This window comes from Stigmatopora argus, chromosome 22, assembly GCF_051989625.1.
Source record: "Stigmatopora argus isolate UIUO_Sarg chromosome 22, RoL_Sarg_1.0, whole genome shotgun sequence".
In the NCBI taxonomy this organism is placed as follows: Eukaryota; Metazoa; Chordata; class Actinopteri; order Syngnathiformes; family Syngnathidae; genus Stigmatopora; species Stigmatopora argus.
In genome coordinates, this window is record NC_135408.1 from 2,050,315 (window position 1) to 2,076,202 (window position 25,888).

Sequence of the window (25,888 nt, forward strand, 5' to 3'; positions counted from 1 at the left end):
ATACATTCACATCCACATACATAGGGGGTGAGCAATTTTGGAAACTGATTGGACCCAGAATTCATTCATTTATCCATTTTCTGAACCACTTCATCCTCAAGGGTCGCATGCAGGCAATGTTCCCTGTAATTTTTCATATGTCTGGGCATACAGACAACCTCCCTGAGCACACAGAGGACCAGTGTGAGCAACATCATAAATGCTCGCTATGGGCACACACCAATATCACACCTGCCATAAGCAGGTGCATGTTTACTAAGCATAAATGATCTAGTCATAATACAATGTAATGATTTCTCAATGAATGTCACCACAATATGCATAAATCTGACTTAGATTTTACCTTATTTTTCACATCTGTCCTTCTCACTTGTCATTCTCATTCAAATGACTTTTCTGCTGAATGTGTCACTTGCGATACTCAAGCTTCCATTTTTATGCAATATTTTTCCATGGGAAAACTCGCTTACACTTGATTGGATTTATTTAATAAGGGACAGCACATATTAATGAACATATTAATATTCATGTTAATAAACATATATATGTAAATATGTAAGATTGTAGCTGAGGGCTAATTTCCATCTTTGATCCCTTCTGTAGGTTGAAGACAAACAATAACATACTACACACACACATGCACACACACATACATGAACACACACACACAACAAAGTTTTAGACAGTTCTCACCCATTTTCACTGCTCTTTTTTCTATTTGCACATACTCCGACAGCCATTCCATCTTAAAAGAACCGCATTTCTTTTTTACTTTGGCTCGTTTTGCCATGATAAATGCTTGGCAGCAGCGCCATCGAGCCGTTAGCTTTATGCTAACCTGCGAATCCGAGGCACCTGCTCATAACACGTAACTAACGCAGCCAATCAATGTCGTTAATATTTACTCATGACGCGGAAGTTAACACACATGACGTGAACCACATCATATCATACAGAGCTACCAACCTCCCTGGACCACTTGTCTCATTTCCAGAGTATTTCCGGAGTGAATGCGATTCACGCAAAATTGATATAAAATGTAAAAAAAAAATAAGCATAGGAAATTTAAATCAAACTATTATTAGCATGTTTTTACATGAATTGACATATTGTGTTTTTGCAAACAATTGAAAAAGTACAACATAATGAAAATAAGTACATTTTGTGTTTGGGTGCTTCTACGTGCCTTTTACAGTCACTAAGTCCACCATGTCCCGCGCTGAAGTTGCACTTTCAAGTTGTGCAATGTGCACATGTTGTTCCTTTTTGAGACGGCTTCAACATGTACAAACCAATAAACCTCTGCGAGTGTCTGGGTTTCTTATGAGAAGTTTCATCCTAATTGCCATCCATTTTGCACTTAACCCGAGCAGGCATATTGATAAGACTTACCAGTGCTGTGTACGGCTACTTCCTTTAGAACAGCGGTCTCAAACTGGTCTCAAAGGGCCGCAGGGGGTGCAAGTTTTCATTCAAACCGAACAAGCAGACGCCTTTTGCAAGTGTAATCAGTTGATTGCAGCCAGGTGCTACTTATTTTAGAAGACCCCTCATTGGTTAAATTGTCGACACTGGATCGTTTGAAACCAAGACCAGGACCCACTGCGGCCCTTTGCGGAATCGGTTTAAGACCCCTGCTTTAGAACAAGCCCGGAAATTATGGGATTTTTTTTCAAAACAAAAGAATGGTGGTTTAGTCAGCCTTAATATTACTTACTTCCCCTATTAAAAAACTAAAACAAAACTTTAAAGCGATCGAGGCTACCTATGCAATCGATTCCGAATCGATTGCCACGCTGAAGTCGCACAAGACGAATCCTTCGTCAGAACTTGTAACTCGGATTATTCACAATGCACTCGTCTTACCGAATTCATCCGGTTTACAGTGCAGTTGAATCAAATGCGGAAGTAAGATGCGGAAGCCATTGGTGAAGTAGCTTGGTGACAATTTGGTACTTTTCAACAATAGTTGTATTGAATTTTGAGGCATTTAAATTGGAAATTTGGTACTTTTCCGAAATGGTTGCTTAAAAAATGTAAGTGAAATTTTTGGGGGATTTCCAGAGTTTAGGGAGGTTGTCCAGCGTCCCGGAGTTTGCATTGCATTTCCGGAGAAACTCCTGAAATTCCGGAGTAGTTGGCAGCCCTGCATATCATTGGCTTTACACAGTGTTAGTCATAGCTTTATCCTTAATTAGCGTTTCTTGTCGTTTGTCAGTGACAGGCTGCAACTTGCGCACGCGCGCAGCTAGGGAACATTGGTCGTAGGGGGTGCTGGAGCCTATCCCAGCTGACTATGGGCACGAGGCGGGCAACACCCTGAATTGGTTGTCAGCCATTCACAAGTTACGTGGAGACAAACAACCATTCACACTCACACTCATACCTAGGGGCAATTTAGAGTGACTAATCAGCCTAACATGCATGTCTGGAATGTGGGAGGAAACTGGAGTACCCGGAGAAAACCCACGCAGGACATGGATTTGAACCCAGGACCCCAGAGCTGTGAGGCCGACTTGCTAATGATTCATCCATGGGACCACCCGGGGTTAATATCGCCACTAATAATTAAATTTCAGTCATCGCAAAAATAAATTCCCTTTTCTGGGGGAGTTTATTACAATTTTTAAACCCTTTTCTAACCCTTTTATGTAGCAAATGCATTCGTATGTGAGTGTTATACAACATGCTTTTATTGAAACTTTTACAGTCCGAAACTAGCCTGTTATTAAAATCGTGAGACTGACGGTAATTCAATCCCACAAATGAGACCAAGATAATGCATGTGTCAATATGGAGGCCATTCTTTTGGCGCCACTGCCTCTAAAAATCCCATCATGACTTTGAGACAGCAACTCTAATTGTGAAAAATGTTTTTTGAGTTAACATTTTTGTTATTGTTAACTGGCCCATTAACACTACAATCAGTGTGCATATTGTGGCTTCACCAATTTGAATGACTAAGGCATGATAGATAATGAGTGAGAGACACTACTGTACTGTCAGTGACAGAACAAGCCATCGTACGAGGTTGAGGACGGCCCATCAGGTGTTCCTGAGATGAATTAGATGCATTGTGGAGGGAAAAAAAAGTCATTGTGACTCTGACAAAAAAAGCAGAACCTGATCTGTTTGCCTGCTCACACGTTTCATTCATTCATAAAAAGGCGGCACATTCAATGAGGAACCTGTTTGGCCTTAATGTTTCTTGTGAATCACTTCAATAAAGTGCTTAGAAAGTGAAAATGTGTGTGACGGTAATGTGTGACTGGAGCTTCTCGTTTCTGGAATATTTTTCACAGGGATTTTCCACGTTACAACAAACCGTTCTAAAAAGGTCACACCATGATGTCGTCTGAATGAATGGGTGTTGAACTAAAAAAAAATATGTAACTGAAAGTTTTGTAGCCACCTGATGGTGCAGTGGTTCTTCTGCCTGACTTTGGTGCGAGTAGTGTGGGTTCGATTCCCACTTGGTGGCAGTGTGGTTGTGAGGGCAAATGGTCGTCTGTTTCTCTGTGTCCCCTACGATTGCCTGCTGACCAGTCTAGGGTGTAGTCCGCCTTTTGCCCGAAGACAGATAGGTTAGGCTCCAGCAACCCCCGCAACCCTTTCGAGGATGGGCAGTATGGAAGATGAATGAATGATGAATGAATCACTTTCGCAGTGATTTTTGCACAAACTAGTAATAGGGACAATTATTAATATTCCACCTGGTTGGAATATTCTTGAGTGTTAAGTAGTATTTTCAATTTGCGCAATAACAGAATTTTTACTGTCATATTTTTTAATTTTTCAATTTTTCGTGTACTCAAAAGCACTAGCGCCCTCTTCTGTTAAAATCACTCCATTTTGGCATTTCTGAACATTTCGACGTGATTACGTATAGTACTTTAAATTAATTTACATACATATTTTTAATTATTTATCCTTCTTGTATTTTTCCAAATGAATATCATATTAATAGAAACTAAATTTTTTAAATTAAAACGAAGAAAAACAAAAAATACTGACAGATTATGATCACAGGTAGCAAGTAATTAGGATTATTATTTTGATCATGTCTATAATTGAATTCTCTGAAGTTTCTTTTGTATGTGAATAAACAGAGTTTGTGTTCATTCATTCATCAGTTAAGTAACTTTGCAACATAAAACACAGACACTCTATTAAAATAGCAAAGCAGCCCCTGCTCAAATCGATTCAATAGTCAAATCTGCTTTAAAATCACCCCTTTGAGACATAAATAGGTCTCCAGTTACTATCTAGGATCAGATGATTAGAAACAGTAGTGCATTGACTTCCCTCAGACCAAACAATCCTAATTAGGAAAGCACAAAAACCTAGATGAAAAAAATAAAAGTAAAATAAGGAATGCTTCTAATTGTGACGCATATCACAATTTTTCAATTTTATTATCACTTCTGGTGAATGACTGGCAGTGCATCTGGCCTATGCTGTAGTTCGACAACATTACTTGTCCAGCAGATGACGCTGTAATTACTCAAAAAATAAATTGGAGTTTGGCTTATAGGCATTGGGCAAACCTTTATATTAAAGGGCCACCTTTGGTTAATTTTAAAAGGCACGGGCTAATTGATCAGTTAAAAAAAATTGGAGTTGAGTTATTATCAATATAGTAATATTGCCTCTGCATATAATGAAGTAATCAAGCGGTAGTGGGAAGAAATTTGTGATACTTTTAAGCCCAGTAGTGATTGTGCATCTCAGCAGCATGTCCCATATCTTATCTTCAAGGTTGTAGAAACTCGGTGGGAACATACTTAGCATTTTAATGGTGATATTTGTCTTTTTTTCAGCCACATAACAAAAATGAATCACCTCAGATAAGACGTATGGTGGGTGCATAAAGTTTACACCCCCCCCCCATCCAAAGCAATTTTTTTTTTAACCTGGCCAAAAAAACATACTTTTTGAAATGTTTTCCATGATTAAATCGTTGCCTCCCAATGGTTGTGAAAGTCATCTTTCAGTGTTTTTTTCAGTGCTACATCTAGGTTGATTATAATAGCCATTCTATTTTAGTACTGTGAGTTCATTTATTCATTCATTTTCTCAACCGCTTCATCCTCATTAGGGTCGCGGGGGGTGCTGGAGCCTATCCCAGCTGACTCCGGGCCAGAGGGGGGGACAAAGAGATAGACAACCATTAGTACTATGAGTATTTAGTACAAACATTGAGTGAAAAATCTGAAAAATCAGTCTTACCAAGTATATGTCTATTTTTTTGTGTAAAAACTTATCTTATTTCAAATAAACTCCAATCCCTATTTTTTTTAGAATTTTTTTACTTCTTTTATCGGCATATTTTTTAAATTTGTTATTAGAAAAAGTAACTTTTAAACCAAATAACAGATAGCGTTATTCTACATGTGCTTATGTTTTAGGCGAAAATTTGTCAAACCTGAAATTTGCATGTCATCCTGTCCTGTTGAGTTGAGTTTATTGTCGCAATACATGTTCATATCTCAACTATATGCTTGCAAGAAACTTTGCTCTTCTCTCGATGCACCAACTAATTTGCTCATCTTGATTATAGAAATGATTGTTGTGTTGGTTTGACTGGCTCAATGATGGATTTCCAGGTCTCAAGTGGGGCATTATGAAATACTATAACATCGTTGTTCCACTAGAACGCTCTCACATGATGAGCCAAATGTTTGCTGGGTCAATCGCGGTGATTGAAATGTTCACAACTCCAATTTAATGAGAAGCTGGAGGTCCTATAGCGTTGTCAATGCGTGTCTGATTAGCTCCCTTTCTCCTCTGTGAGGGACATCTCTTATCACTTTGAAAATGACTGCCGTTTGCCTCTCTGTTGCCATGGTGATCGCAAAATGGCCCTGCTTGGAATCGAGTTTCGCCGCAATCGCGTTTGGCGGCCTTTTCCTTCTTCCTCCTTTCCGTTGCGGACGCAAGCAGTGCGAGGGATTATCCTTCCATTTCTATTAGTCACGCGGACTCATAAGCCATGTTTCACTTGGAAGATTTATGTCAGTGAGTGCACACACCGAGTGCACGCGCTTCTCATTACCGCAGGATTGAAAGTGTTTAAGACTGGTGTGCAATAAGATTCTCCCAGGTTGGCACGTTGCTTTCAAAGAAAGCTTTGCCATGCCGAAACAAGCTGATTGACCTACACTTGTCAAACAGATTACATGTTCTATTTTTTTCCTTGCAATTTAGCTCTTGTGCCAAGTGTCTTATTTACCATAATTTATGGACTACAGGTTGCACCAGATAAAAAAAAGAAAGCACCATGAAGCAGTCAAAAATATATCTAAATCTCATTGGGTTATAAATTACATTTGATCAGAGACCAAGAAGAAACCATTAAACATTGAGAACAAAAAATTACATGTTTGTTATTGTAACTTACTAAGATTTATTCGCATTAACTATAGCCTAAACGAAACTTATTTACCAAGAGCCGGGTCACCAAATCAATATCAAATCCATTGTCTTCATCTTCAATATCACTTCTGAACACCCCAATTAACCACGGTGTGGCTAGCAGATAGGCAAGTCAGGCAGTTGCTTGGGGGCGCAGTCAATAAAAGGGGCCCCGAGGGCTGCCAAAATGTACTCCACAGATATAAAAAGAATTGGCCATTTGCAATGAGACCGCAGTAGCAAACCCCCTTTGTGGGGCATTTGACGCTGTCATTGGGTCGCACGTTTCTTGTGAAAATTGAAATTGACGAGTGCACTCCATTTAGTTATACAGTGGTACCTCGACATACGAGCAGCTCTACCTACGAGATGCTCAAGCTACAATGAAAATTTTGATCGAATAATTCGCCCTAGATACGAAAAAAAATTTGAGATGCGAGAAAGCCAGGTGGCCATGGCACTTTCTTTTTTGCCGCATCTCTTTCGTGTATAAAATATATCTACGAGCACGAGGCGGAGCTTTGCATTTTCCCCCGTTTTTCCCCCACCGTTAGTCAATGCATAATACTACATAGAAAGTGAACAGAGTTGTGCAAAGAAAAGGCGAACGTTGACAATCAACATTAAGCGCGAAATAATTGAAAAATATGAGAGTGGTGTACGTGTCACCGAGGTTGCTTTTCCGCTGGCGCAGTGACATTCATGACGAGATGGAGAGCCTTCTTTTATTGTGGATAAAAGATAAACAGTTAGCAGGAGATAGCGTGGCCGAGTCAACTATATGTGAAAAAGCCAGCAGAATTTACATGGATTTAATAACAAAGAAAGGATCTGAAAAGGGGGAGCCTTCAACACCTTCAGAACCCTTTAAAGCGAGTCATGGCTGGTTCGAAAAATTTAAAAGAAGATCTGGAATACACTCGGTTATTAGACACGGGGAAGCAGCAAGTTCCTATTCGAAAGCCGCGGTGGAATTTATCAACACATTTGCCTCGATTACCACCCAGGAAAGTTACATCCCCCAACAAGTGTTCAACTGCAATGAAACTGTTCTTTTTTGGAAGAAAATGCCCAGGCGGACATTCATCATGGCAGAGGAGAAGGCCCTCCCGGTGGTATAAACCTAACCTGGCTACAAAGGATATCAAAGACATGCTAGCAAAGTGGCAAGAGTTTTCGGATTTTGTAGAAAAGAAGGCACCCTGTCAAGCTGGCAAGTGGTCGCGCGTTATCGTATTGTGAGGACATTTGTGCACGTCATTTTCGAAATATTTTGAAGGGAAGGCAAAAACAAACAACTCTTGATGCATTCGTTTTGAAGACTCCAGCTGAATGTGCGGATATAGTCAACCCGTTACAAAGGTAAAAAAGATTAAAACAAAATTAGAATTCAGTTTTGTGTAGTTACATTAAACGTATGTTTGAGTGTGTCTGTATATATTAAACCAAGTTAATTTAAATTTGTTTGTTTGGTTACGAGTATGTGCATGTCTGTCTGTGTATCCTCCGTGTCTAATTTTATAGTTCTATTAAACACATTTTAGTACTATTAAACCACTCGTTATTTGTTACTTTCTCAATATATGTCGAATTAAAACAAATAAAAATGTTTTTCCAATCCAATATCCTGTTTTTCCTGTTTTTTTCAGAGGGTTGGAACGAATTAATTTGTTTTTAGTTAATTTCAATGGGAAACGTTCGCTCGAGTTACGAGACATATGAGCTCAGTCCCAGAACGGATTAAGATCGTATGTCGAGGTACCACTGTACTACTACATTTTTTTTCTATTAAAGTCTTTGATACTTATTGCTGTTAACTATATTTTCTTTTAATGTGCCTTTATATATTGTTTGGTTATTTATTGTGCATCTTTGTGTGCAGAAAATAAAATTGCAGTATGCACAGGTGGGGGATTCGTTGCTTGAGGGCCTCGAGAGACCCTATTAATGCCATTGCTTCTCACAGGTGTCAGTGAGTGGAAAGGGAAAAAAAACAGAAGTCACACAAGTATAAATCGCAGGCCCAGTCAGACTATGAAAAAAAGTGTGAATGATAGTCTATAGAAAATAAAGTAATGTATCTGTAATGCTTTCGTCCAAGATTCCAATCCGAGATTTCTAAATGGGTAGGCAAAATGTGCCAACCGCAACCCACCGTGCTGACTATAAAAGAATATTTTTTTTATCATTTCACCTGCAAGCAATCAGAAATATTTGATGTGTGAATCAGCCAAATGTGAATGCAAGCAGCTCCAAAAAGCTCACACTTCCACTGGGCTGTAAAATCCAATAAAATCCTCTGGACAAGGCTTACTGGAGGGGGGAAATAAACATATTATGAATCCATCCTCACTTTGAAGCTCAGAATTGGAGCTTTAATAATTCGCTCGCTGCATGTTCTCCACTTTAATAACCACAACATCTCACCTTTCCTACCATGCGCCTACATTTTTTTAAAACTTCTTCCACGGGGGAGTACCTCTTGTTTAAAAGAGAACGCTTAAAAGCAATTTCACGTGCATTAGTTGTCAGTCACAGCTCATCATTACATCATTCACTTTCTGTCATATCAATTTAACATGGCAAAATCAAGTGCTCAATGGGCTATAACACGTTAAAATAAAATACAAACAAGTCAAAAGTGATGCAACCAAGAGACACTGATATATCCACTAATGACGAGACAAAGACAAAGAAGCAAAGCTAACGACGTCAATTTTTGAAGCGACCTGCCATATCGGCCGATGGAGTAAAAACTATCTGTTTTCAATGTTTTCTCTGCTCGAAGATTATTTAGATCAGGGGTCGGGAACCTTTTTGATGGAAACAGCCATAAACAATTCATATTTTTAAAATGTTAATCCTTGAGAGCCATGCTCCAAATTTAAACCCCAACATACATGAAAATGTGTGCCTTTTTTAGTCACTTCACCACTTTTAAAGTACAAAAAGTCTCTGAATTATTTTGACAACATTGTTACGTTGTTGCTAATCAATGAGTGTCAATGAGAAAATCCATGCGAGAGAGTGTAATGAAAAAAAATATTGTCGTAGTGTCAATGCCATAATACCAACGTAACGCTCCTATTCCAGCGCTTTTTCACCACCAGCTAATGTCAAGAAGTCGTCTTTCTCGGCCTTTGATATTATTCGGTGTGTTATTCTTCTTCTACGGTGCAATATGACTTCTTCTTCAGCGCTGAGTGCCACCCAATTCAGCGCCGAAGAAGAAGCGAGGCCCTGATTTCCACCATTTTTTATTCAGTTTTCTGCTTGCGGGTTTCAGCGTAGATTTTGACATTTATATGACCTTTTTTGTACTTAATATAAAAAAAACATGACATGACGTAGTGAAGCCGTGATTTTTTAGGCCTGCGAAGTGGTAAAGGATCACAGCATTCGGTTATTGCTTTGGCTGACATGAATATGGCATTGTTACTGGGAACTCGACAACAATCATGGACTAAATGAGACATGTTGATTCACCTCCACCTGCTAAGTAAATACTAAAGCTCACTTTAAATGAAGCCCAGAGAGTTCTCCATTTAACAGTATAGAATCATTTTTGCTTGGTAGCTGTTAACAACTGCACAGCCACTGAGGAGAAGCCTGGAAAAGCCTCTAATTCATAATCGCATCAGCCTAATTACAGTCTCCATTTCCATAATTACACACATTTGATCCATACAACGACCGCAAGCGTTGATTTCTATCATTAATCACCTTGGACGTTGTATGTAAAGTATGCAGCTCAGTCCAAAGTCGAACCTACTTGGGAAAAAATCACGTATGGATTGATGGGGCCGGGGCACCACATACTGACAGTATTTTTTTTCTTCAATTAGGTATTCTTGCAGCGGATGAGTGGTTAGCGCGTCTGCCTCACAGCTCTGGGGTCCTGGATTCAAATCCAGGTTGGTCCACCTGTGTGGAGTTTGCATGTTCTCCCCGGGCCTGCGTGTGTTTCCTCCTGGTACTCGGGTTTCCTCCCACATTCCAAAAACATGCACGGTAGGCTGATTGGCTCTAAATTGCCCCTAGGTAAGGGTGTGAGTGCGCATGGTTGTCCGCCTCCTTGTGCTCTGCGATGGGCTGGCCACCGACTCAGGGTGTCCGCCGCCTCTGGCCCGGAGACAGTTGGGATAGGATCCAGCACCCCCCGCGACTCTAATGTGTATAAAGCAGTTCAGAAAATGAAAGAATGAATGAATGAAATTGGTATTCTTGCTATCACAACTCCATTTTCATAAAATTAGATCTCTTTTTTTTTTTAAATCAGTCATATTAGTCTGAGAATTGATTTTATTCAGAAAATATACATCGCTGATTTGTGCCATTGAGTTTTATTTGTTTTTGTTGAAATGACCTTGGTTGGTAGCTTTTCCCTGTGTAATCTTTGCACCAGCAGGGTGCATCATGAATACACAATATTTCTTGGCATCCTATGACCAAGATCTGACCATGCTGGGATTATCCTCACGGCTCACTTTTTCCAGCCAACTTGAGACAGGAAAAAAAAGGATTTACTCTCCTAAAAACGTATTTTTTTACAATAACCCCACCGGTGATTCATGTTCAATGCAGAAAATATGTAAAGCAGTCTTAGTTTATCTGGCATGAGTAGACGCAGCAACCCTTAACCCAGACATTTATTTTTTAAATAATTGAATCAGATTTTGAATATGAACTGAGCAAAACTAGCTCAGTGTTGACCCTTAAATGGTGATGAGAAATTAGGCTAACACAGAGGTAGGGAACCTGTGGCTCTTTTGATGGGTGCATATGGCTCTCCGCTAACCTGTGAGGTAAACTATGGAAACTGCTGGCGAGAAAGCGCTGGAATAGGAGTGTTATGTTGGTATTATGGCATTGACACTAATATAATATATAATACATTTTTTTTTCATTACACTCTTCGGCATGGATATTCTCATTGACACTCATTGATTAGCAACAACGTAAGAATGTTGTCAAAAGAATTCAGAGACTTTTTGTACTTTAAAAGTGGTGAAGTGACTAAAAAAGCACACATTTTCATGTATGTTGGGGTTTAAATTTGGAGCATGGCTCTCAAGGATTAACATTTTCAAAATATGAATTTTTTTATGGCTCTTTCCATCAAAAAGGTTCCCGACCCCTGGGCTAACACCTCCTGCAGTATAATATAGAGGTAGGCCAACTGACGTGTATTTTTTTTTTACACCGGTGTTTTTCACTCTTTATTGTGCAAACGTAAATTGCCCACAATGAACCACGTTTCTGAAAATTTACAATGCATTTGATTTTTTTTAAACTCTTTCAGGGTTCAGTACATTGGACAGTTTTTCAGAAGTTGGCACTTTAGCACTTTTTAGAGCAAGTGACTATTTTAGCTTTCAACATTTAAGACTGGACTTTTTAACAGTAGTAAGTGATTGTTTTCGGCCATGTGAAAAAAAATGATTATTCATTATGTCATTTATTCATTTTGTCTACTGCTTATGCTCACAAGGGGGGTGCTGGAACCTATCCTAGCCAACTTTCTTTAATTGTATAAAATTTTAAAGATTTCATAGAAATTCAATTGATACAATGTTAATTAAAATCAAATGAATGACATTAAAGTAAAACAGTTATACACACTGGTAAGTAACACTCTATTTTTTTTTATTCAACCCATTGCATAGATGTCCAAATCATTTAAACCAGGAAGACAGGCTGTAAATGTTCATATTTCACTGCCAATGACAGCATTAGACATCTAATACGTTTAGACTGAACATCTCATCTCATTTTCTGAACCCCTTCATCCTCATTCACAGGGGGTGCTGGAGCCTATCCCAGCTGACTCCGGGCCAGAGGCGGGGGACACCCTCAATCGGTGGTCAGCCGATCGCAGGGCACAAGGAGACCTATAACCAAGCACACTCACACCCATACCTAGGGGCAATTAAGAGTGTCCAATCAGCCTACCATGCAATTTTTCGGAATGTGGAAGGAAACCGGAGTACCCGGAGGAAACCCACACAGGCCTGGGAGAACGTGCAAACTCCACACAGGTGGACGTGACCTGGATTAGAACCCAGGACCCCACAGCCGTGAGGCTAACGCTCTAACCACTCGCGCCATCGGGCTGCCCTAAACTGAACAATTCCCAGTTTAAATGGATTTGACATCTAATCCAGTCAACCTTAGCAAATGAATTAAACGAAAGCCCTCTAAGGGTTTACAAAAAATATGTGTATGTGAAAGTTTGTAATGCTTGTCATATGAAAATCCATCCATCTTTTGTATCGCCCATCCTTGTAAGGGTAGCGGAGGTTGCTGGAGCCCATCCCAGCTAACTCCGGTGCATCCAAGACGGGTCGCTAGTCAACCATAGGGCACCCAGAATGACTATTCACAATCACAATCCCAATCCCAATCACAATCATATCATAGATTGAGCATTGAGATTGAACTGACCATGAACCACTACAGTGACTACAGCATCAGTTGGCTCACATTATAAAATTCAGCTAAATTTGGTAAATTTGTCATCAAAAGTACTGTAGATGAGCACTTCCATTAGTTTATCTTTACGACACGGCACATTAATCACACGGACATGTTGGTTTCGGGTCTCTCCGTCTTTTTATTGGGATATTTTGAACTGAGAGAAAGAGGAAAGGTGGGCGGGATGCACAAGGAGTCATTACAGGGACAGTTACAATACGCTAGCAACTAACAACAGTACAACAGCTTATAGAAAGCACTCTTAACTGCAGATTAATGCCTTCAAAAATAAAAAGCTGCACTTATAAATAAACATGATAGACAAAATCAAACTGCTTTGGAAATGAACGTCACCATCTTTTTTGTGTGTATATTATCAGGGCTGGGCCTTTTTGAACATGTTTGCTCACCAAAACCTCAGCAATCAACAGTCCTGGATTATTATACTTGACGTTGTGAAAAATAAGCTCAAAAAAGGCAGTCAATAGGTTGATCGCATTTGAACGCCAAAAACAGCAGCTGATAAACAGTCTCTAAGTTATACTGCATGTTAAAAACACCTCCTTCAAATACGTATCTCCAGTTTCAATCCTGTAAATGGCATTTGACTTGGGGCTATGGCAAAAAGTTTCAAAATAAGTCATACAATTTAAAACTACTACAAACGTCTGCAAAGAATGTGATTCCAAATAAAAAAAGCAACACGTTACTATATACATGAGCAAGTGTCTCACTTGTCAAACAAGAACACCAGAGAGCACATTTTTTTCATCTTTTGTTGGGAGGGTTGGGGTGGGGGGTTTGTCTAAGGGTACACAGCTGAGGCAGTAGACTCGGTCATCAATAGATATACGACAAAAATTACGTACACAGTTTGTTAGGTAGGCAACTTATAATTTTCAATCAGGATTGACACAGGAGTAAGGTGTAGAAATAAAAAGCAGTTCTAAAACTAAAAAAAGGGATGAAACAGGAAGGAATTCATGAATGAAGGAGTGGAAAATGGATGAGAGCAGAAGGCAAAAATGACAAGAAAAATAGGGGTGGGAGAGAAGGCAGGAAAGGAAAGATAATATGTAAGGGAATATGAATAAAAGGCAATAGGGGGAAACAAACTTACGCTAGCAAAGATGATGTAAAAAAAATTGCAAAATTTCAGTACAGAACAAACAAATCATTTTTTACAGCGGTCCCTTGAGATACAGGTGTGATTCATTCATTCAAAATCATCTCAAATCTTTTTTTTCCACATTAAAATGAATGTAAATGCCCACAAAAACATTTAGAACAAGTCGGACTATAAAATAGTACTACTACTTTAAGTGACTCAAATATGCTGTAATGGTAATCGTTTTGCAAAGGATGAAGAAAACATCTCTTTGACTATTACAGTATTTAAGCTGCCTAAATGTAGTGCTGCTCCCTTGTGTTAAAATGATGTCTTTCCAAAACTGCAGCTATTGAATATCAATGTCGTTTTGCCTCATGAGCATTCAGCCATTGGACAGAAAGGCTAAGTTTTGTTGTGGTTGTTCGATATAGAATATGGAATTGTCTTTAATTGATGAGAGTTAACCTTAACATTTGCTTCATGAAACACTTCAAAATTAGGTCACATATATCTCAAGGCACCACTTTATCGACTTTTGGTCCATCCAATGTATATGTGACTTTTCACGCATCATACTGTATAAACAAATAGTAAACAGTACTATATAACACTCCGAGTCGGTTGACTGAGTCCCATGCAAAACCACACACTACTGTCAAAAATAAATATGCAAATGAATAAGAAATGATCCAGATGTGTGTGTTTTAACATGAGGAGAGAAAATGGCGCTCAGTAAGAGAAAACGGGCAGACAAATAAAAATGACTGGTAATTGATGTCTGCATGCACTCTAAAAGGCCCTACTGGCACATAATACACTCAGATGTATTCATGGCATTTGTGCAACTCAGTGGGCATCATCGCCGCCGTGCGGGGGCTTGCCATCATGCGGCTTCCCCACGGCCCCCCCGGGCAGCCAGGGGGATACGGAGTGCGAGGTGGTCTGCTTGGCCATGCTGTAGTGGCTGATCACTGTGTAGAAGCGGCCCCTGGCGTTGGCGTCTTGTGCGGCGTAGTAGGCCTCCAGCGAGGCTGGAATGCAGCGCTTGTGCTGTGACCAAAACAAAATGTATCCTTTGCTTACAGGCATGGACGTGGAAAAGCTGTGTTCACTCACAGTCCGGCCATTGCCAAATTCTGCCTGGTGTTCAGACCGACCAACAGTTCGCCGATCCCAAAACACTTTGCGGTAAATTTAACATAAAAATAAGGGATGTAAGGAGATTAACCTAGTCTTTTCCCTAATTTTATCCCATAAAAGTAGGAATTTTCTGATATGTTGCCATTGCCAAAGGTCTCAGCCTATGAAATGAAACAATACGTACATAAAACATGTAATAAAAACAAGCAATAAAACGACTTTAATCCTGTAGTATTACAATTAATGACTTGATTTGTGTAATATTCTGATTTTAATCTCTTAATGTCGTAATATCGTGGGTTTTCACTCGTAATGTTACAATGTACGACTTGTTTCTCGTCATATTGAGATTTCCCAAATTCTCTCAGTCCTATTATTACTATATATGATCTTTAAAACCTCCAGACTACTGAGGGACTGTGTGGTAACCTCAGTCTCAGTCTCCTGATGGTCCCCACCTTGTGGACTTCCTGTGTGTGGCTCCAGTTTCTTACCTAGGTCTACAATGTCTTATGTGTCTTGTGTCTGTCTTGCTACTGCAACCAAGAAATTTCCCGAATATGGTATGAAATAAAATTCTAATCTAATCTAATCTAATTACCATCGCGCGCTGAGATAAAGAAAGAGATTTGTCCACTATTGTCACCAAAATTCATGTGCATGTCTCCCACATCAATCTGAAAATATTCTGGCACTTTGAGCCTAGTATGTCCTCACTGTGAACAGCCAAGAAGCAGTCCTGGTGGATATGTATTCCGCCCAAAATGGATTGATGATATTAAAAAGAAAAAAAAACTAGTTTTATTTTTCTGAAGGAAATGTTGGTGAAGTGAACTTGTTAGTGAAAATTGAACTCTTTGGGCTGAATTGTCTCTTTGATAAAATGCGGGAGAATGGGTCATATTTATTTTTCGGTAAAATTTGGCTATAATGTGTAACTATACATTGATAACTTATGAGTACTCTGCATATTTCTGGGTGGGTGCACATTTGTCTATTTGATACCCAAGAGCAGATAATGATAGCTAAGGAACATGCAATAAGAGTCCGAGGAAAGGCTTCAAAATAGCTTTTAGATCCCAGCTTTGAGTGTCTGAAGATCAAGGTGACACAAAAACTGCGCATGATAGAACTTGGGGAACAACAAGTGTCCAGCAGAGTAGAATGTTAATGCACCACCATTTTTTCCTAAATTACAATCTATTCCTTTTTCTGTCCCATAAGTCCACGTAGTATCATTTTTTTGCAGTGAGAATAAAGATTATACACTATAAATACTGTAGCAGAAGCCATGTTGGAAATCAATAATGACATTTGTCTAAGTCAGGGGTGCTCAATATGTCGATCATAATCTACCAGTCGATCACCAAAGTACAATTGGTAGATTGCCTGAGAGTAAGATTTGATCCAGACTGTTAGTTTCCTTTGGGCTCGTTTGTACTGCGACATCGCAATGTGCCCACCGCAATACCTCGATTATCGCGGTTAATGGGGGGTCGGACCCCCCACGAAAAGTGAAAATCCGCGAGGTAGGGTTACCCCTATTAAAAAATATATGTGTATATATATCAAGAGTCGTGACCGGATGTTTCGTCGAAAGACGTTTGGTCCCCGGACGTTTGGTCGACCAGACGTTTGGTCGACCGGACGTTTGGTAGAACGGACGTTTGGTAGAACGGACGTTTGGTAGAACGGACGTTTGGTAGAATGGACGTTTGGTAGAACGGACGTTTGGTAGAACGGACGTTTGGTAGAACGGACGTTTGGTAGAACGGACGTTTGGTAGAACGGACGTTTGGTAGAACGGACGTTTGGTAGAACGGACGTTTGGTAGAACGGACGTTTGGTAGAACGGACGTTTGGTAGAACGGGTTCACAAGCAATTGATAGATTTTAACATTGGGTGAATAGGGATTTAATGACTATTATTTAACATTGAGTGATAGGGTTAGGGTTAAACAAATGAAAGTCTCGTAACTCAAACCTCGGGACTCGCGAACCCAGCGACCAAACGTCCGTTCTACCAAACGTCCGGTCGACCAAACGTCCGGTCGACCAAACGTCCGGGGACCAAATGTCCGGGGACCAAACGTATTTCGACGAAACGTCCGAGTACCGCAAGAGTGGCTTCTGGTTTCGAGTTTCAGCGTGGATTTTCACATTTTTATAAACTTTAAAAAAAAAAATTTCTTCAGTGCTGAGTCCTAGTAGCAAGCAGAAGACCGAGGAGTTGCTTACGCTTGCGAGTTTCATCATGGATTTTCACAATTTTTATGAACTTAATTTTTTTTTTTTTTAAGAATTAAAAAATAAGCCGCCTCATGGTGTAGAGGTTCACTCGCCTGAATTGGTTGCGGGCAGACACGGGCTCGATTCCCGCAGGCGACGGTATGATTGGGAATGCGGATGGTCGTTTGTCTCTCTGTGTGCCCTACGACTGACTGGCGACCAGTCTAGGTTTTAGTCTGCCTTTCGCCCGAAGACAGCTGCGTTAGGCTCCAGCAACCCCTGAAACCCTTTCGAGGATATGACTGCCCACACCAAAGTCAGGCGGAAGAACCACTGCACCATCGGATGGCTTTTCATGTCTGACTCATTTAACCATAATTAGGCTCTCATCAGGGTCTTAAGTGTTGTGCCAACAACCTCGCCTAACATAACTGATCTGTCACAGCCGCTTGTTAGGCAGTCTATTGATGTTGAACAGATAAATATACTAATCCCAACTATGCTTCAATTCAGCGCCCTTTGTTGGTAAGGAGACGCGTCTTAGCTGCCCTCCCTCCAAACTCAGTGCCGAGTGAATACCCCCACGAGATTGGTTCCTGGAAATGTAGATCTTGGAGCAAAAAGTGTGAGCACCCCTGGCCATTTTGTAAAAAAAGTACCAACTCCTCGCGGTCACCTGAAAGAGACTATATATGAATCAAAATGTTTATTATTAGTATTTCTTGTACCTTGTAGAGGAATCCATCTGGGCAGGCGTGGTCATAGGTGAAGGCTTTGTAAACCACCAGGAACACAATGCAGGCAAGGAAGGCTAAGGCCAAGATAATCAGGATGGTGACCTGCAGGAGGCGCAAATACCACTCAGGTCAACAAAAGTGGTTTGTTTTATTTTCTAGAAGAGCATGAATGGGCAAACTATTCTGCAGGGCCACAGTGGGTGAGGGTTTTTGTCCCAATCTATCAAGACAACAACTTTCCACCAATCTGGTGTTCTGCAAGTGCAATCAGGGAATTGCAGTCAGGTGCTTCTTGTTTCTACAGAAACTACATTGGTTAAATTGTCTGTCTTGACCAGTTAGAACAAAAACCATCACCCACAGTGACCCTTAAGGACCGGTTTGCCCACCCCAAGTGAAGGTAAGCGATACTGAAATATTTTTAGATTACAGTTGGAATATTACCAAAGATTCCATCCCTTTTTTAATATCGAATTTATTGATTTTTTTTTTTTTAATCCATTTTAGGTCATTCAAAAAATACATTATACATTATATAAATTCATTATATTTAATGGAATACATTAAGTGAATTATAAATATAGTATAAAACTACTTGATTGTTCATATTGCATATATTGAACACAACCTCTCTATTTAAGAAACATTTTAACCTTTTATCTATATTTTTAATGGTTTGATTATTAAATATTATTATCATGCTTTGTTGATATTGTATAAATCATTTTAAATAGATTTTTGTGCCAATATGTTGTAACACTCACTATTTTGTAAAATAAATACAAAGTATTAGTCTTGTATAAATTTTAAGATACACTGATCAGTAATTGGACTTATATCTGTTTTAAATGCTCGTTTTAAAAATATTCCTCTGAAGTTAAATATCCCGTAAATATAAATGCAATATATTTACTGAATACTATTTATAAAGCATCACAATCCCTTTTGAACAAAGTAATGTTATTTATTCTTCTGTATCAGAAGAACAGTATAATAATACAGTAAATACATATTTCACAATAGACTTATTCAAACAAATGTGTGCATTTTGCAATTGTCTGGCAGACTAGACGTGCTGTTGTGGAGATTAACATAAAAAAAGGGTTTCCTTTCAACTTGACACTTTGATTGGACACCTTTTGAAATTGTATTTAAATTTGAATTATGCAAATGAGGCATGGAAGGCTATCTGTGCTTAAAACCCATAGCATCTGCCAACGTCTGACACCTGTATGCGTGTTGTGTCATAATTGTGTACATGTGTGTCTTTACATCAGTGTGCACACGTCTGTCTTGGAAAATAAATAAACTAAAGTTGCCATTCCGATAAATTGTAATTTCCTGCCTCCCACGCTCCCATGTTTGGACGTTCTGATTGGCTGCTCCGACAATCTTGTCATAACAATTAGCTCGAAGTCCATCAGTGTTATGCCAACTGATTCATGCATGCGGCCACCAATCTACTTGACTATTCACTCTTTGGACTTTCAACACGTCTGCACATTTTGTGAGTCTCCACATCAAAAAATTGGTTCATTTTTATATGACTTTTTCTTTGGCATTTGGCATGGGTTTCTCTCTTTTTTTTTTTTTTTTACCTTCGAAGAAGTTTCTTTTATATGCAATCTTTGTTCAGCCATTTATGTTTTCAGAAGAGCATGCAACAACAACACGTTTACAATTGGTGAAATTCATTTCTAGTGGATATAAAAAATACTCAGGTTCAAATCAAAGGCTTTTCGGATATCAAAAACTAAACTAGGAAACATATTTTTTTCCCCACATGAATTTGATGATTTGCCTGAACAACTCTATTAAATATGTCCTAAATGTCAAGTTGCAATGATCTCATATCATCTCATGATTTGTGTCCAAAATATGGTCTGTTATCATATTAAAGTAGTATTTCATATATATATATATATATATATATATATATATATATATATATATATATATATATATATATATATATATATATATATATATATATATATATATATATATATATATATATATATATATATATATATATATATATATATATATATATATATATATATATATATATATATATATATATATATATATATATATATATATATATATATATATATATATATATATATATATATATATATATATATATATAGGCCGGCGTGGGTTTCCTCCGGGTACACCGGTTTCCTCCCACATTCCAAAAACATGCATGGTAGGCTGATTGCACACTCTAAATTGCCCCTAGGTGTGGGTGTGAGTGTGCTTGGTTGTCTATCTCCTTGTGCCCTGCGATCGGCTGGCCACCGGTACAGGGTGCCCCCCCGCCTCTGGCCCGGAGTTAGCTGGGAAAGGCTCCAGCACCGTCCCCCACGACCCTAATGAGGATAAAGCGTTTCAGAAAATGAGATGAGATGAGATGGTTGTTGCTTTTGCTTTTATCTTGGACTGTGGCGGTGTACTTAACAATGAAGCTTTTTTTCCATTGATAAATGGTCACGTGCTTTATAACCTTCACGAGTCCTCGGCTGTCAGTGCTGATGAAAGCCAATACCCACTCGTTCTCCGCCAGGAATTGACTGGCCACGTAGGGGGCCCAGCTACCGCCCTCCAAAAAATCCCCGCAAAGACCCCATCACTCTCTTTAAAGATCAGCAGGTGGGGATTTTGTTGGGGGGTGTTAACCTTATAGTAAAGACAAATCCAGTGCTTGCAGTGAAAGGGTGCAAATTGTGGAAATGAGAAGAAAATGTGATGTGGAGTATATATGTAACAGCAAATGCATCATGAAAAAACATAGCCTTTTAATTACAAGCTTGCTTGTTTAGAAACAAAAGACAATTGTTGCGCTATTGGAAAAAAAATATTTTGAAAAATGGGTGTTTAACAAATAAAAGATTGAGTTTAAACACTTAGAGAAGGTGAAGAAATTCTATCACTCGTCTATTAGGATCCGACAGCTGTTTCTGGCCACAATAAAAAAAAAATCAACTCTCTACGTTGCACGGTTTGGACAAACGCAGCAAGAGAATCTTAACATACACACACACTCACACACCCATAAATCACGCTTTATAAGGATTATAGATGAAGTCATTAATTTATTATTAAAGCTTTCATGCATGAATTATGTTTTCAGTCAATTCATTGGGAAACGCTCCAGCAGTCTTGTGACTTTTGTGAGTTTACATATGGAAGATGAATAAATTAATATAGGACAGGTTTCAAAGTTGAGGGCCAGTTGTGCAATGCAGCCCATGGGACAATATTTTGTGGCCCTCATTTGACAACTAATTGAAGTATTAGTGTTTGAATAGTACAAAAAAAAACTCAGTTTGCTCGCGACCAGTTTAGATTGTATTTTACCTTTTTGTAGCGGGGTAAAACAAAAACGTTGGAAATGGGGTGAACAAACTCATAATAAATTAAAGGAGATAAATTTCATGATGGAAGAAAAACATTTTTTTCATAGTCATGACATGATGATAAAATAGTAAAATCCAATATTTAAAGTTCTCAGAAATATGCAGTGGATGTCTTTCCACAAACTACAACCATGATTACTTTTTGTAAATGCTTACCAAGGAGAAAAATTGCAAAAGCATCCATTTTCTAAGTAACATTATTAATTTTCCTCTCAGGTCTCATCACAAATGTTGTTCTTTCCTCTCCCAAACGCAATTTAGATTTGCTCCCGGATAGAGACCATGAGCTCAGGGCATATGTGGCATCTCTCAAACATGGATAATGTGGTTGACATGGAGACGGTCGTGCCGCAACTACAGCAAATGACGCTAGCTGATACACTGACGACATGCACCGAGAAGCCTCTCTTTGTCTCATCTCAATTCGGCTAAGGTGCTAGCATTTCAATCAAAATGCTTTGGGGCTTTGTGGAAAGCGTCAGGTGACCTTTATGCTCAAGCTGTGTGCGGGCGTGTGAGGTGATTTCTCTCCAGACGCCATAATTATATAGAAAGGTCACTCAAAGTGCACTCAAGTCATCAAATATGATCAAACGTGTACTCCAAAAAAAGCCAGGGACACATTTAGTTATTTTGAAGATGGTGACATGTACAACTTGTTTTATTAATTTGGTGGCATAAAAAAATAAAAAATAAAAAAGGGATGCAAGGAACGAAATGATGGGACAAAAATGGGGTTTTTAAAATGCATTAATTTTGAATTATTAACTTAATGGTTGCTATTGAGAGTGAGAGATGTCTAATACATTTTGAGAGGGGCATATTGCATTGGACGTCTATTGATGTCAATGGCAGTAAAACATGATTCATTTAATGTTCTCCATTGAAATGCATTTTGTGTCCACTGTATAACTGTTAATGGCACTGAATGTGTTAATGGCCACAAGCAACAAAATAATATTGAGGTTTAAGAATAGGATGTTATAATAAAAGCTCAATGTTTCATAATGTTATTTACATCCATTTGTCTCAAACCAAATACTACAATTCTCCACAATTTCTCACAGTTTTTTGTCAGGTTTTTGACCCGCAAGTGAGTGTTTAGCGCGTCCGCCTCACATTTCTGGGGTCCCGGGTTCGAATCCAGATCAATTCACCTGTGTGAAGTTTGCATGTTCTCCCTGCGTGGCCTTTCTCCGGGAAGTCTGGTTGCCTCCCACATTCCAAAAACATGCTGGTTGGACACTCTAAATCACAGGTGTTAAAGTGGCGACCCGGGGGAAAAATCTGGCCCGCCGCATCATTTTGTGCGGCCCGAGAAAGAGTGCTGACTTTCTGTTTTAGGATCAAATTAAAATGAAGAGTATAGATGTATATTACATTTCCCGATTTTCCCCCTTTTAAATCAATAATTGTAATTTTTTTATCATTTTTTCTGTGTTTTTAGTTCAAAAATCATTTTGTAAAATCTAAAAATATATTTAAAAAAAGCTAAAATAAAAATTGTTTTAGATCTATAAAAAACTGAATATTTAGGGCCTTTAATCCAGTTCATTTAATCCATTTATTTAAAAAAATCTAAATATTATATCTAAAATGGTCCGGCCCACATGAAATCGAATTGACGTTAAAGCGGCCCGCGAACCAACTCGAGTTTGACACCATTGCTCTAGTCTAAATTGACCCTAGCTACGAGTGTGAGCATGATTGGTTGTCTGTCGACTCTTGCCCTGCGATTGGCCAGCCACCAATTCATTATTTTTTTTTTGCATAATTTGCTGCAGGCCAATAAAAACCAGGCAACAGGTCACAGTTGGTTCGCAGGCCGTTGTTTGTATACCTCTGGGATAAGGATTTCACGGAGCAGAAAAAAATTCAAGAGGTTTGCTCAAGTAAAGCAACGATACCTGAAAAATCTACTTAGCATTTGGTTTTTTTTTTGCCTCCACATTATTTAAAACGCATCATTTGTTTGTGTGTTTTTTTCTGTGGGGCAGGGCACTCTGCTTAGAATCATTAAAGACGCTGTGTGACATTACAGGCTGAAAAGTGGATTATAATAATCCAGCAGGGTGGCAGTGACTCCACCAAAGCTTGTGCCTAACGGATGCCAACTGTGCTAATGTATCTTCATTATAATATCCCACTTTACTGCCCATGAAGACTAAACCAGACTGAAGTCAGCGGGTCAGTGAGAAGCCAAATGGGAATTGATACAAAGTCATGAGATTAAGGCCAAATATCTAAATGTGCATTAAAAATCTATTCAACTGCCAAACATGTCATGTGTGGGTTGACAAAAATGATTTTAACCCAGTATAGCAAAATGTATCCTATTTCATGTGAATTTAGAGCATTGGCATATTGTTTTCCCCTGATAAAAACAATGCAGCATATACATATTTGAGATTTAAGATAAAAACATGAAGTTGTTACATCTACAGCTGATAGTTGTGCAGTGATGTTGTACTTATGTGTGCCCTGCTCAGCCTTTAGTATCTTGCCATCACATCTGGCCACTTCACTTAATCAGCAGCCAGTTTTTTTAACAATATGATGTGCGTGTGATTATCTGCCAGTAAGAGCTGGCCACTGAATGCTGGCTCGACGTGACATGGCAGCGAGACCAAGAAAGGCGGAAAAAAAGAAAATTGAAGTGGGTAAAAATAGTGATGGAAAATGGTGTGTAAGAACTTTACAAAGACATCCCAGTTTAGAGTCTTTAAATTGTTGTCTGTATGTATCATAGAGTTTATAGACATATTCAAGACAAGCCGCAATAAATTGACTCCCTCTGAACTTTAAAATATGAACATGAAGGCCTTCGTTCTCGTCCTTTTGTGTTCGTGACGTGGTCATTTGTGTTCTAGTTTTGGCATTCGGAATGTGCAATTTACCTTTTCTCAGCTACCATACTCTACCCTGAGTATTGTTGAGTATTATCTGTCTCAGTCCTAAATTATTTATATTATAACTGCCAACGGTTGTTCATCCCAAGGCAATTGATCTATAAGTTAGCTTATCATGATTTGGGCCAGAATAACATTTGGAGAAAATGACTGTTATTTAGTTTTGGTAAAATACTTTCAGTGCCCTGTGACTGGCTGGCGACCAGTCTAGGGTGTAGTCTGCCTTTCGCCCGAAGACAGCTGGAATCTAAAAGCTATTTTGAAGCCTCTCCTTGGACTCTTATTGCATGTTTCTTAGCTCTCATTATCTGCTCTTGGGTATCAAATAGACAAATGTGCACCCACCCAGAAATACGCAGAGTACTCAAGTAAGTTATCAAAGTATAGTACACATTATAGCCAAATTTTACCGAAAAATAGACATGACATATTCTCCCGCATTTTGTCTCTTTTGCCTACATTTCCTTCAGAAAAATAAAACTAGGATTTTTTTCTTTTTAATATCATCAATCCATTTGGGAGCCGAGAGAATGCATATCCACGTGGACTGCTTCTTGTCTGTTCACGGTGAGGACATACTAGGCTCAAAGTGCCTGAAAATTTTCAGATTGATGTGTGAGACATGCACATGAATTTTGGTGACAATGGTGGCCAAATCTCTGCAATCAGACTGATTGCATTTTTTATCTCAACGCGCAATGGTAATTAGATTCGGGAAATTTCTTGGTTGCAGTAGCAAAACAGACACAAGACACACAAGACATTGTAGACCTAGGTAAGAAACTGGAGCCACACACAGGAAGTCCACAAGGTGGGGACCATCTGCAGACTGAGACTGAGGTTACCACACAGTCCCTCAGAAAACAGCTGGGCTAGGCTCCAGCAACCCCCACAACCCTTTCGAGGATGGGCGGTATGGAAGATACATGAATGATTGAATACTTTCACTTTGAAATTTCCCCAATAGAACGATAGAAGTGTTAGATTTATTCAGTGATTGCGCCTGTGGTTTAAAACTCTTGTCTATAATCCTTATAAAGCGTGATTTATGGGTGTGTGTGTGTGTATGTTAGGATTCTCTCGCTACGTTTGTCCAAACCATGCAACATAGAGAGTTGAAATCCTGATCGACGAGTGATTGAATTTCTTCTCTAAGTGTATAAACAAAGAGATTTTTTTTAAAAGTGCAACAATTGTCTTTTGGGTCCAAACAAGCCCCCTGCTTGTATCTTAATAAATAAATGGATGAAAATGCTGTTGACTTCAGGCGAAAGGCAGACTACACTTTAGTCATACTAAGTATAATAGTCTCTTTTTTAGATCATTTAAAATGAGACTCTTGGATATTTGTTGTAACAAACAGGTAAAGCAAAGCAGATGTTATTCATCTTGTCTTGTGGGTCTAATTCAGGGTTTTGATGGGTGCATATGGCTCTCCGCTAACCTGTGAGG

At 38.9% G+C, this 25,888-nt stretch overlaps 2 protein-coding genes across 2 annotated transcripts in view; one reads left to right on the forward strand and one right to left on the reverse strand.

Annotated features, from left to right (window-relative positions):
• drd1b (dopamine receptor D1b) overlaps positions 1 to 25,888 on the forward strand; it is a 170,850-nt gene that overhangs the window by 141,053 nt on the left and 3,909 nt on the right. The window lies entirely within an intron of this gene.
• The window catches only part of nsg2 (neuronal vesicle trafficking associated 2), a 29,907-nt gene continuing 17,605 nt past the window's right edge, over positions 13,587 to 25,888 (reverse strand). Inside the window, exons 4-5 of the mRNA XM_077592148.1 lie at positions 18,097 to 18,207; positions 13,587 to 15,049 (exon numbers count right to left, since the gene is read on the reverse strand). Of these exons, the coding sequence (XP_077448274.1) occupies positions 14,846 to 15,049; positions 18,097 to 18,207 (315 nt within the window). The 3' untranslated portion in view covers positions 13,587 to 14,845. The remainder of the gene's footprint in view (positions 15,050 to 18,096; positions 18,208 to 25,888) is intronic.